This window comes from Hippocampus comes, unplaced genomic scaffold (genome assembly GCF_001891065.2).
Source record: "Hippocampus comes isolate QL1 unplaced genomic scaffold, H_comes_QL1_v1.1 scaffold242, whole genome shotgun sequence".
Lineage (NCBI taxonomy): Eukaryota > Metazoa > Chordata > Actinopteri > Syngnathiformes > Syngnathidae > Hippocampus > Hippocampus comes.
The window spans coordinates 407,109-418,273 of NW_017805385.1; the positions used below are offsets into that span (position 1 = coordinate 407,109).

Consider the following 11,165-nt stretch of genomic DNA (forward strand, 5'->3'; position numbering starts at 1 on the left):
TGGTCCAATTCCCCATCTCCCCCCACCACCACACATAGGTGGATGCCCGAGGCCACCACCCTGTTTGGCCTTCTGCACGACGTTGGTTTCATATTTCTTGACTAACTCAAACATTCAACCCCAAGATGTTCATTTCCTTCAGGACACCTTGGGAACTATTTATTCCACTTTCCAAATCTCCAAATGTTCTCTATAAAACCCCCAAATGAAGGGTCATTTTACATCATTACCTCGTCCTTTTCGATTTATCGACCGTTGAAAACCATCTTTAATTTTCTGTTCAACGGTTCAACAGTTGAATTAACTCACCAACATTGGTCATACTTTTAGTCCGAGTTCCCTCGCCTTCCACCCACCCATCCTGTGCGGCGCTGTCACGTGACCACGCTACTGGGTGGTCCCAGGAGACATTTTGGCTCGCGTGGAGCTGGCGCAGAGCCAACATGGCCAGTAAACAACAACAGCGTCGAGTTGAAGGCAACTGGCTTTGAGCAGCGGCCTTGCTGTCTGCTGTTGCTTCTAGGGAAGCACGATTAAGACACATCGGCGTGCTTTCCAACAATGCGTCGATTGTGTGATTGGTGAGTACCCCGCCGCCTCATGACTTGCGAGCGAATACATTCGTTGCCATTATCTCGCTCGCTTGACTACCGCCATGTAATTAGCGGTAGGCTAATGGTAGCCACGCTAGTTAAGTTAGCCTGAATCGTTGCGAAGCTTCGCTAAGTAGATTACATTGCGACGCACACGCGGATTTGAAGTGGTTCTTAATGACCATCAAGCTGCGTCGTGGGAATGTTTGTATTCAACGAGTAGCTTGTGAGTAATTTGAGCCACGTAAAACCCGAGCCAGGTATGCTTCTAATGTTAGCGGGCTAATGTTGCGCTAGCCATTCGATGTACTGTACGTACTGCTCGCTTCATTTGGTTCAACGATATACGGACGAATCGGCATTACGGAAACTAAGAGTTGTTAATTTGGTTGTAGTTTAGGCTCACGGTTAGCATTTAAAATGGCGTACGCCGTGTAATGTTGATGTATTTGTTGGTGCAAATGGTGAGCAACATTTAACCAGCAAACGTGTTAACAATCTAAAAGTGTAACATCGCTTCCTGCCAGACACTAACAGCATATGGTTACCCGTATAAAACCGCTCACGAACGTTTTTTACGTCGGTTTAATATGTATATTATTCTGAACAACGACCACGTTTAAGATCGTTATACGATATACGCCAATGCATCAAATAATCTACACTAATTTTGCGCACTGGGGTAGAAGTGTATTGGATCTAAATCTAGAGCTGTTCCTAATCTGTTTGACTCTCATACAACGGAGGTAACTAATTTATTACTCACAGCTCTTTATATAGAATAGAATATTTTCTTTCTTCGTTCCATAGAGGGGAAATTCAAGATAACGCGGGGCAGCAATAGCTTTCTGAATGGAGACCGTATGATACAGCTCTTGTATTGGATCTCACTTTGTTATGCAAGTGATCGTAATTATGTTCAAGTAATAATTACTGCTCATATCTGATTGTCACCCTCAGACTGATAATCCATCTGGTGGGACCTCGTCCTGTGTATTAGAGCAATGTCTTCCCAGCAGCCTAACAGCTCAGCACCCAACAGCCCTACCAATGTCATTGGTTCTCCGTTCTCTGTCAACTCTCCAATGGTGTCACCCTCTCTAGGATTTGGACCCATCAGCCACAGCCAGGTAAATGGACATTAAAATCAAAACAGGGTTATGCTCTGGCACTCTGGCCTTTATGTGCTTTTCATGTATGCATTTCATCATCAGTCAAGATCTATTTGTGTATTTAAAGAAAATATTTTTAATCAGATACCTGTATGTATAATTTCCCTGCTGTATTGTGCTCCCATTATGCCGCAATATTTGTAAAGCAATCATTATTTTATGGGTTCTTACAGTGTACTTCTTGTAATGCCTCTGCTTGTGGGATAGGAGAGCCACAATCTCTGATGCACTGTTACTGTTCGATGTGTATTGAATGCAGTGAGAACAGTAAAACGCATCAATACAATGAGCACACAGAAGGTCCTGTCGACCACAGCTCACACCCAAACACTCACATGCAGACTCGCTGATGTGACATACCACTTCTTTGGCCCTTTCTCTTAAAGGCACCTCTGTGTATTCAACACAGACACTACAATATGTAGAGTAGATTTAAAACATTTTATGCTTGCTTTTTTGTGTGTTCTGATATATTTGTGTTTAAAAAATATGTTTTAATAAGCATAGGTGTGCTGTGGATCTCTGCTATTAATAGGCACCAGGCTGGCCTACAAATACATGAATAATTGCTGCCCATTATAATTGCACAGAATTTTTTTTTTCCCCTTCACATGTCAATTCTCTCTGTGATTCATATCGGTCCAGCGCTCAGCTTCAGGTGCCATGTCAGGGATGCATTCAATCAGCAGCTCAGAGGACATCAAACCTCCGTTCGGTCTGAGGCCCATGTCTGCGCACAGTCCTGGAATCATGTTGTCTCAGAAGCGCCTGTGCGTCATTTGTGGAGATCGTTCATCTGGTGAGTGAATGAACCGCACCATTCTTTCCATTTGAAAGACAACCCGTGTGTGCTGCTTATACTGTAAATATTTGTTTGGGCTTATCTCCTCATTTCTCATCACGCCTGTGCTTTTTATGCACTAGGCAAGCACTACGGCGTCTACAGCTGCGAGGGCTGCAAAGGTTTTTTCAAGAGGACGGTCCGCAAAGACTTGAGCTACACGTGCAGGGACAACAAGGAGTGCCTGGTGGACAAACGCCAGCGCAACCGCTGCCAGTACTGCCGCTACCAGAAGTGCCTGGCCATGGGCATGAAGAGGGAAGGTATGCAGGTTTTGTATTGCAAAGCATGTCTCGCAAAGTAATAAAACAAAAACAGTAAAGTAACATCAACAACAAAACTAAACAAAACTAAACAAAAAAGGCTAACTAGCCAAGCAGTGGAAGAGGTGAAAAGCACCAGGTTGCAAAATGTCTTGCGTTAGTTTATCGCCCTGTGGAATTGAACGGCGTTCTTATAGTCGTAGCACTTAAAACGGTCTAGAAATGTGGTAGAGGATGCAGCGGGTTGGGCTTATATATCTAACCCCTGTCTTCCCTTCATTTTCCCAATTCTTCCCTTTCTCCATCTTTCAATAGTGGTAAGGTGGATAAAAGAAGATGGAAAAGATGAGGGTTGGATGAGTATGTCATTGACATTTTAAAGCTACTCTTTGTACTGTAATGTGTCTTAGATTTGGTGTGGTCTTATTAAACACGTAGTGCTTAAATTACAGAGACATCAAGGATGATGTTTTGGATAGCTGAACATTCACTCATTAGGTCAGAGTATGTGCATGTACAACTGATTAATCTATCTTCATCACAGCTTTGCGACTATCAAAATTACAGGAACGATTCAAATCCAATAGTAAAGAAAATATTTCCAAGATTTTGTTGCAAGCGTTCGAGTTACTATTCACACTTAGAACGGCAGAACGGAACAGAACTAACAAATGAATGTGATTTGTCACAGTTTTGTTCTCAAGTTGACCAGATAATAACTTGTAACTTAATTTCTATCAATTGCAAAATAACAATATGAAGTAGTGTTGGGTGATATGGACAAAAAAAAAATGCCATCACGGGGTAGGCCATTTAATATCACGATAACATTATGTAATTATATTTTCAGTCATAATAGTGCAGTAGTGCTGCTATATAAAATGATCAAATGAGTGGGAGGGGAGGAGTTGTGTGTGCATGCAAGCTAGCGTGTGCGCCTGCAGCTCTCCTTAGTGTCACTAATTACACTGCTACCAAAAATTAGAAAAATGAAAGTAATCATTGTGTGATATAAAATTAAGCTATTATGTTGTATTTGGGAAGATATTTGCAGATTTGGAGTATTTAGTAGTAGTCGATGTTTAAATGTTTAGAATATGAATAAAACCTTTTTTTTCACCCGATACCGGGTCAGCTGAAAGTCCCGCCACCGTCCCTGATTTCCAATCATATGATCGGATTGGGATATCTCTATTAACTTTTAACAGAAATTTGTATTTGTGCTGGTGACACAGTGGAAGACTGGTTAGCACGTCTGCCTCACAGTGCAGACGTGCAAGGTTCGATTCCGGCTCTGGCCTTCATGTGTGTTTGCATGTTCTCCCCGTGCCTGTGTTTTTTTTTTTTTTTTTTCCCCAGATATTCCGGTTTCCTCCCACATTCCAAAAACATGCATGGCAGGTTGATTGGGCACTCTAAATTGTCCTTAGGTGTGATTGTGAGCACAATGTGGTTGTCCGTCGATGTGCGCCCTGCGATTGGCTGGCAACCAGTTTAGAGTGTCCCCCGCCTTCTGTCCGAAGACAACTGGGATAGGCTCCAGCGCGCTCGCGACCCTTGTGAAGATAAGCGGATTTGAAAATGGATGGTTGTATTTGTGTTTGAAATTGCCCCATCGCAAATGATCCTCGACAAAAAAATATTGTTTGCTCCTATTCACGATGTTAATGTAAGAATTGAAAATTGTTGACTTTATAAAAAAGGAAAATAGTTGTTCATTATATCGTCAGATTTTTATTGTTTAATAAAATCCTTACTTCGGGCCCCTTCGATAAACTTGCAAATAATTGCTTCTCAAACTTAGAATGTTGCTCCTCAAATTAAGTCATTGATTAGCAAAACAGTTCCTAGAAATTAGTTATTTCAAGGCTTGCTAGACCAATTCAAAGAAAGGAAATATGAGTAGCTGGCAATCTCTATCCAAATTGTTATAGTGGTAAAAAAAAAAATCTTTTGCCATTTATTTTCTTCTCGTTTTTTATGCGCAGTTTTTTGAAGTGGCGGATTTTGTCTAGCTCAGGAATTATTTTAGTATATCTTAAGTACTTAAATGTATATATTTGTAACGTAAGTCATATGAATGAGAACCTTCTGTTCCTGCACACGTATGGATTTCTCCGACTTGCGTTTAAACACGAATGGTAACCATCTTCTCTAAATCACTCTTTCCCACCTTGTGTAATGCAGCGGTTCAGGAAGAGCGCCAGAGAAACCGCGAGCGGGAGGGCGAGCTGGAATTCAGCATGGGCATAAACGAGGAGATGCCGGTGGAGAAGATCTTGGAGGCGGAGACTGCGGTGGAGTTGAAGACTGAGCTCCACTCCGACGGAGGCTCCGCTGGCAACTCTGTGAGTGTACGCGACCGCTTCTTGTCACACAACACGGAAAAAACGTTTTGGTTGTACATTTGCCTAAAAAGGACTATATCAATTTGGAACAAAGTGAACAAACAGCAGCATTTTATATTGAAACAGCGTTTGATGACGTGGGTTGTTCATAAACCAAACGACAACGGTGGCCCCGCTCCCAAGATGCTTTTGTTTCTTGACTACAAGTAGTTTCATACGGCGCTCACATTCGGCTGGTGCGCTGCAATTTTGGAGCTCAAACCAAAAATGACCACCACTTGATTGATATTCCTTTTGCTGTACAAGCAACCACTTGGAGCACTCCATTAATTTTGTGCTTGACTAGGAGCAACCCTTTGTCCAGAGACAAGTCTCGTGTTTCGTCATTCAGTGGCCGTCTGGTATGAACATTCAACTGCTACTTAATGGACAAGAAGCCACAGACCTTGTCGTGGGCAGTTTTGTAGAAAGAATGTACATTTAGCTCTGACGTGACTCATTGCCAGCCTGACACCAAACTGGTGCTCAGTGGTGCACAAGTTAAATGGCTAAATGGCGCATAAACACCAGTTCCTAACTCACTCTGGTGTTAGCGAATAGTAACCCCACAACCCCTTCTGTGATTTTAGTCCAACATTATCAAGATTGATTGGATTTAGAATAATTTGTTCTGTCATTAACCTTTATTTACATTGCAGGTGATATTTAAAGTAACGTTTCAACATTTTCATCCAAGTGTTGGGGTTCTTGCACCCGGAAAATGTTCACCGGCGCTTCACTTGTTTCACATTTTGTTATGTTATGTTACAGACTCATTCCAAAATGTAATAAATTAATTTTTTTCCTCACAATTCTACACACAACAGTACATAATGACAAGGTGAAAACATTTTGAAGGGGGAATTTTATCTACCAAAAAAAAAGTACCGGTACTACTTGTCTCGGTTGAGACTCCTTTCAAGCCAACAACGATTCGCTTAAAAAAACAAACAAATGAACGTCTATAACAGGGCTTAAAGATGGTTTAATTGAAGCAACACTGTTGCTGAGTCTTCAAGAAGTTGAATAATCGAGGTTCAAGTGTAGGGCACGTGGGTGTTGTTTCCCCGCCAGCTATCAGGTTTTGACTACGCTGTGGTTCACATGTGAAACTTCCAAAGTGCCCATAGTGACGCAGCAGTTTGTGTTTCAGCCCCATGACGCGGTCACCAACATCTGCCACACCGCAGACAAGCAGCTCTTCGCCCTGGTGGAATGGGCAAAGAGAATCCCTCACTTCTGTGAGCTGCCCCTTGATGACCAGGTCATCCTCCTGCGTGCAGGTGCCTCGTCTCGTACACACATGCAGTGGAGCCTTCGCTATTCGTGCGGCTTGGGGCGCAACCCTGTTGCGAATTCTAATTGCCTTTTCAATGAGCCTTGCCTGCCTGTCCAATCTTGCTTCTCCGTTAGCTTCTCTTCTGCTGACATGGTCTCTTAGAAGGAACAGGGGCTTAGAGAACGCGCTAAAATACGTGGATATGTTTTTCAACAAATATTTGTTCAGTTCGACAGAAAAATTCCCACGTAGACTGGCGAGTGGCGAAAATAAAGGGGGTTCACTGTCCTCTTAATGCACGTGGCAGTGGTCTTGGTGTAACCCTAATGCTGGTGTTGCCAGGTTGGAATGAGCTCCTCATAGCCTCCTTCTCCCACCGCTCCATTGCCCTGAAGGACGGCATTCTACTCACCTCGGAGCTGCAGCGCGACGGCGCTCACAGTGCAGGAGTCGGCGCGATCTTTGACAGGTTCATTCAGTGGCCGGTTCCTCTCATGACAATTAGCTCAAAGGTCCTCCTAGTAATCACGCTTGTTTTCAATCAGGGAGAGTGTGCAGAGTGCAGAGGTCGGTGCCATATTTGACAGGTAACACCACACTTTTGTGATATTTCTTTGGAATCAACTCCATCATTATTTTTGGTGCATGGGGGGTGGGGGAAACTTGACTGCATTACACTTTTCGAATGTTGTCCTTCAGGGTTCTCACCGAGCTTGTCAACAAGATGAGAGATATGCAAATGGACAAGACAGAGTTGGGTTGCCTTCGCGCCATCGTCCTCTTCAACCCAGGTGGGCCTGCCGGTGACATCCTGGTAATGCGTTACCAAATCTGCAGATCGACCATTTGGCGACACCACTTGGACTAACCTCTAACTGCCTCAAACTACTTGTTGCTATTATCTCATTAGAGTACATAAGAACTGCTGTTAATCCGCCTCGCATCCTGCATTTCACTCACAATTTGAGCTCTTAAGTAAATTGAGTTGTACTTGTGGAAGCTGAGCCTTGATTGTGGCAGAACAAGCAGGTGTCCGAAAAGGTAAATGGCAGTTAATAGAATTTAAGGACACCACCTTAGAATTTGAATGTGGTGCATGAACACAAGTACATTATAGTACATTTATATAAAATTTGCATTGTTCCTGAATCTCACGCCTCAGGGTGGCTCGGCACGCCAAACACCCAACAAGTACAAAGTCAAATTTCCTTTCGTCCCGTTTCATGGAAGAAGCGCTTCCTCGAATTGAAGATTATTCTATTGCACTGCAGATGCTAAAGGCCTGTCCAACACGGGGGAGGTGGAGCTGCTCCGAGAGAAGGTCTACGCATCGCTGGAGGCCTACTGCAAACACAAGTATCCCGAGCAGCAGGGCAGGTGCGTGCGCTTGCCGCCTTTTTTTTTTTTCTTTGGGGTCTTTACAAGACAAAGCGGCAGAAAGTGCTTGACTGGCACGTGTCGTTTCAGGTTTGCCAAGCTGCTCCTTCGCCTGCCCGCACTGCGCTCCATCGGCCTGAAGTGCTTGGAGCACCTGTTCTTCTTCAAGCTGATCGGCGACACGCCCATTGACACTTTCCTCATGGAGATGCTTGAAGCTCCTCATCAGCTGGCCTAGAGGGAGCGTGCAGACTGGAGTGGCACTTTAACTTGGAAACATTTGTCCGCTTGTCTCACTGCTATCTGGGTTCCACTTCCTTTTCCTTTGTTTGTTTTAGTGCTGCACACATTTTGCTCTTTTTAGACCAAACAGGCTGGCTGGTGCTATGTGTCGAAAGTATTTTGTTTGCCCCCTTCACAGGCTATATCCCATTTTATATGAGCTTTGTACACACTGCTTAAGTGGATCTATTTTTAAACGAGAGCACCGCGTCGGAAGACCTAGTCTTCTTTTTAATCCTTTCTAGTCAACATGGATCTATTCCACAAGATGAAATCTTAGCAGAGACACAAAATGTCTGCCCTCCATTTAGACTTAAGACTTTGCCCTTTTCTGAGGCCAATCACTTGACTTTCTAAAAGCTGCCAGCTGACTGTTGGAGCCTTTTCATATTTGGTGCTATTGACAAAAATGCGACTTGATTGGTTTGAGAACCCCACACCTAAGAGGATATGCAAACTTTTTTTTTTTTTTTGTTATTTTAAATAAAATGTAGCAATATAAAATGTTTAAGTGCTTTCTGCCTTTCACTCATTCAGGGGTTTTACCAAGTAAATCACGTCTGGTGGAAAGGGAATATTCCATTTTGTAATTTATACAATTCTGAGGTACTGTGCAAAAGTAAATGTTCAGGGAAAATGTATGTTAATTTGAATCATGATCAGGAGATGCAAATGATATCTTTTAACCCGTTGCCCTCGTTTTTATTTTCTCTTCAGATAGCAGAACATGTGTTGGGTTGCACTGGATTTGCTGAGTTTCAGCTTTTTTTTTTTTTAATCCTTTTACGCTCCATTGTATTTCCTTCCATCCTTTCCCTGCCAGGTAGCTGTCCTGTCCATTGTACTGTCTCTGCAGTTTATTCAAAGCAAAATCACATTAGGTCCAGAGCACCAAGTCATTGAACAAGTTGACGCCCATGTGCTCCTCGGCGCTGGGTTGTGGGTTAAAAATAAACATGACTTCGATTTGTGACTCCTTGTTGCCCGTGTTTGTGTCCTTTCCTAAACACAAGACATGAGAGACTGAGAGTTTTCACAAGCATTTTAATTGAAATAGTGACATTGTTCCTGGCCGCATGTTAAGCCATGCTTGTGTGAATGTAGCAGAGTTTAGTGCAATGATTTCAAAGCAGTCAAGTGTTTGGAGCACAAAACCAGCGTTCATTTCAAACTTGCAAAACTGACTCATTTCAAAGATTTAAATTACATTTATGAAACTGCTTTTACTCTATTATACACTATTCTACAATTGGAACAAAACGACATTTTACATCACTGGCTGTCTGACCTGACTCCACATCTGTCAGCTTGGTTTAAAAAAAAAAAAAGTTGCCCTCAATAGTACATTGGATGCTACCCTTGTAATCTCAGGTGCTGAACAGAGTTCTGCTGGTGTTTTCTTCATTTAGATCAATTCTCAATGGCTATGCTCCCATTTCAGGGTTCCCACTCTTCCACTTGGTTTTTATTTATGGACCTTTTGAGTGCTAATTTAGCCATTTTTAAGGACTTTTTAAACATTCAGCAGGAGATTCGCGATGGATTTAATGCCCACTCAGCAATATGCGGGCTGAAAAGAAACCCACATAACACGAAGCTGGTGTTCAAATCATTGGGGCCAATCAGCTAACCCTTTATTTGACATACTGGATGTCAATTTTTCATTTTCCGACTTGGAAAAAAAAAAAAAAACGAATTCATTCTCAAATAAAGTACACGAAGAAAAATTTAAATTTGGAAAATATAAAAATTTATTTTTGAATAAATTTTTAGCCGAAAAAAACGACAATGTAGGAAGGCGTTTTTAGCAAAAAAAAACGACCATGTATAGTAAGGCGTTTTAACCCAAAAATAACGACCATGTACAGTATAGTCAGGCGTTTTTAGCCGAAAAAAACGCCCATGTGTAGTAAGGCGTTTTTCGCCCAAAAAAAAAACGGACCATGTATAGTAAGGCGTTTTTAGCCGAAAAAAAACGACCATGTATAGAAAGGTGTTTTTAGCCGAAAAAATGACCATGTATAGTAAGGCGTTTTTCGCCCAAAAAAAACCGGACCATGTATAGTAAGGCGTTTTTAGCCGAAAAAAAACGACCATGTATAGAAAGGTGTTTTTAGCCGAAAAAATGACCATGTATAGTAAGGCGTTTTAGCCGAAAAAAACGACCATGTATAGTAAGGCGTTCTTAGCCGAAAAAAACGGCCATGCATAGTCAGGCGTTTTTAGCGGAAAAAAACGTCCACTATAGTAAGGCGTTTTCAGCTGAAAAAAAACGCCATGTATAGTAAGGCGTTTTTAGCCCAAAAAAATGACCATGTTTAGTAAGGCTTTTTTAGCTGGAAAAATTGGCCACGTAAAGTAAGGCGTTTTTAGCCGAAAAGAACGGCCATGTATAATAAGGCATTTTTAGCCGAAAAAAACGACAATGTAGAGTAAGGCGTTTTTAGCGGAAAAAAACGACCATGTATAGTAAGGCATTTTTAGCTGAAAAAAACGGCCATGTATCGAAAGGCAATTTTAACGGAAAAAAACGACCATGTATAGTAAGGCGTTTTTAGCCGAAAAAAACGACCATGTATAGTAAGGCGTTCTTAGCCGAAAAAAACGGCCGTGTATTGTAAGGCCTTTTTAGCGGAAAAAACGACCATGTATAGTAAGGCGTTTTAACCCGAAAAAAACCATGTATAGTAAGGCGTTTTTAGCTGAAAAAAACGGCCATGTATCGTAAGTCACTTTTAGCGGAAAAAAACGACCATGTTTAGTAAGGCAGTCCCTACCAAGCCCCTCGGCCCTCCCCTTTCTCTTCAGACACGTGGAAAAACAGAGAGCGACATATATAGAGAGGGAGGCAGAGAGAGAAAGAAGGAAAATGACAGAGCCGGCTCTCGAGGGAGGGTGCCCGGCCGGCTCTCATCGTTCACTTCAAAGAGCCGGCTCTTTGTACCGGCTCGTTTCTGGCCGACACATCACT

General features: G+C 42.4%; 2 protein-coding genes across 3 annotated transcripts in view; one reads left to right on the top strand and one right to left on the bottom strand.

Moving 5' to 3' along the window:
- LOC109517548 (uncharacterized) overlaps positions 1-315 on the bottom strand; it is a 5,858-nt gene extending 5,543 nt beyond the window's left edge. Inside the window, exon 1 of the mRNA XM_019872766.1 lies at positions 310-315. Within this exon, the coding sequence (XP_019728325.1) occupies positions 310-315 (6 nt within the window). The remainder of the gene's footprint in view (positions 1-309) is intronic.
- Positions 316-412: 97 nt separating this feature from the next.
- Positions 413-9,167, top strand: LOC109517612 (retinoic acid receptor RXR-beta-A-like). 2 transcript variants are annotated; one of them, XM_019872872.1, is made up of 12 exons: positions 413-581; positions 1,554-1,723; positions 2,411-2,564; positions 2,690-2,869; positions 3,185-3,229; positions 5,057-5,217; positions 6,410-6,539; positions 6,878-7,004; positions 7,081-7,122; positions 7,235-7,326; positions 7,807-7,912; positions 8,003-9,167. In XM_019872872.1, exons 2-12 carry the CDS (start codon positions 1,598-1,600, stop codon positions 8,148-8,150), a joined length of 1,311 nt encoding a protein of 436 aa, XP_019728431.1. In that variant the 5' UTR covers positions 413-581; positions 1,554-1,597; the 3' UTR covers positions 8,151-9,167. The 2 variants fall into 2 exon arrangements, with proteins under 2 accessions (XP_019728431.1, XP_019728432.1); XM_019872873.1 differs by lacking the exon at positions 3,185-3,229 and having other exon boundaries at positions 414-581; positions 8,003-8,150.
- Positions 9,168-11,165: the final 1,998 nt, after the last annotated feature.

Excerpts from the sequence above, each read along its gene's own strand:
- LOC109517612 (XM_019872872.1), top strand. The coding sequence starts at position 1,598 with ATGTCTTCCCAGCAGCCTAACAGCTCAGCACCCAACAGCCCTACCAAT. Across the intron at positions 7,123-7,234 it reads GTCGGTGCCATATTTGACAG|GGTTCTCACCGAGCTTGTCA; the intron begins GTAACACCACAC and ends GTTGTCCTTCAG. Across the intron at positions 7,913-8,002 it reads TATCCCGAGCAGCAGGGCAG|GTTTGCCAAGCTGCTCCTTC; the intron begins GTGCGTGCGCTT and ends GTGTCGTTTCAG.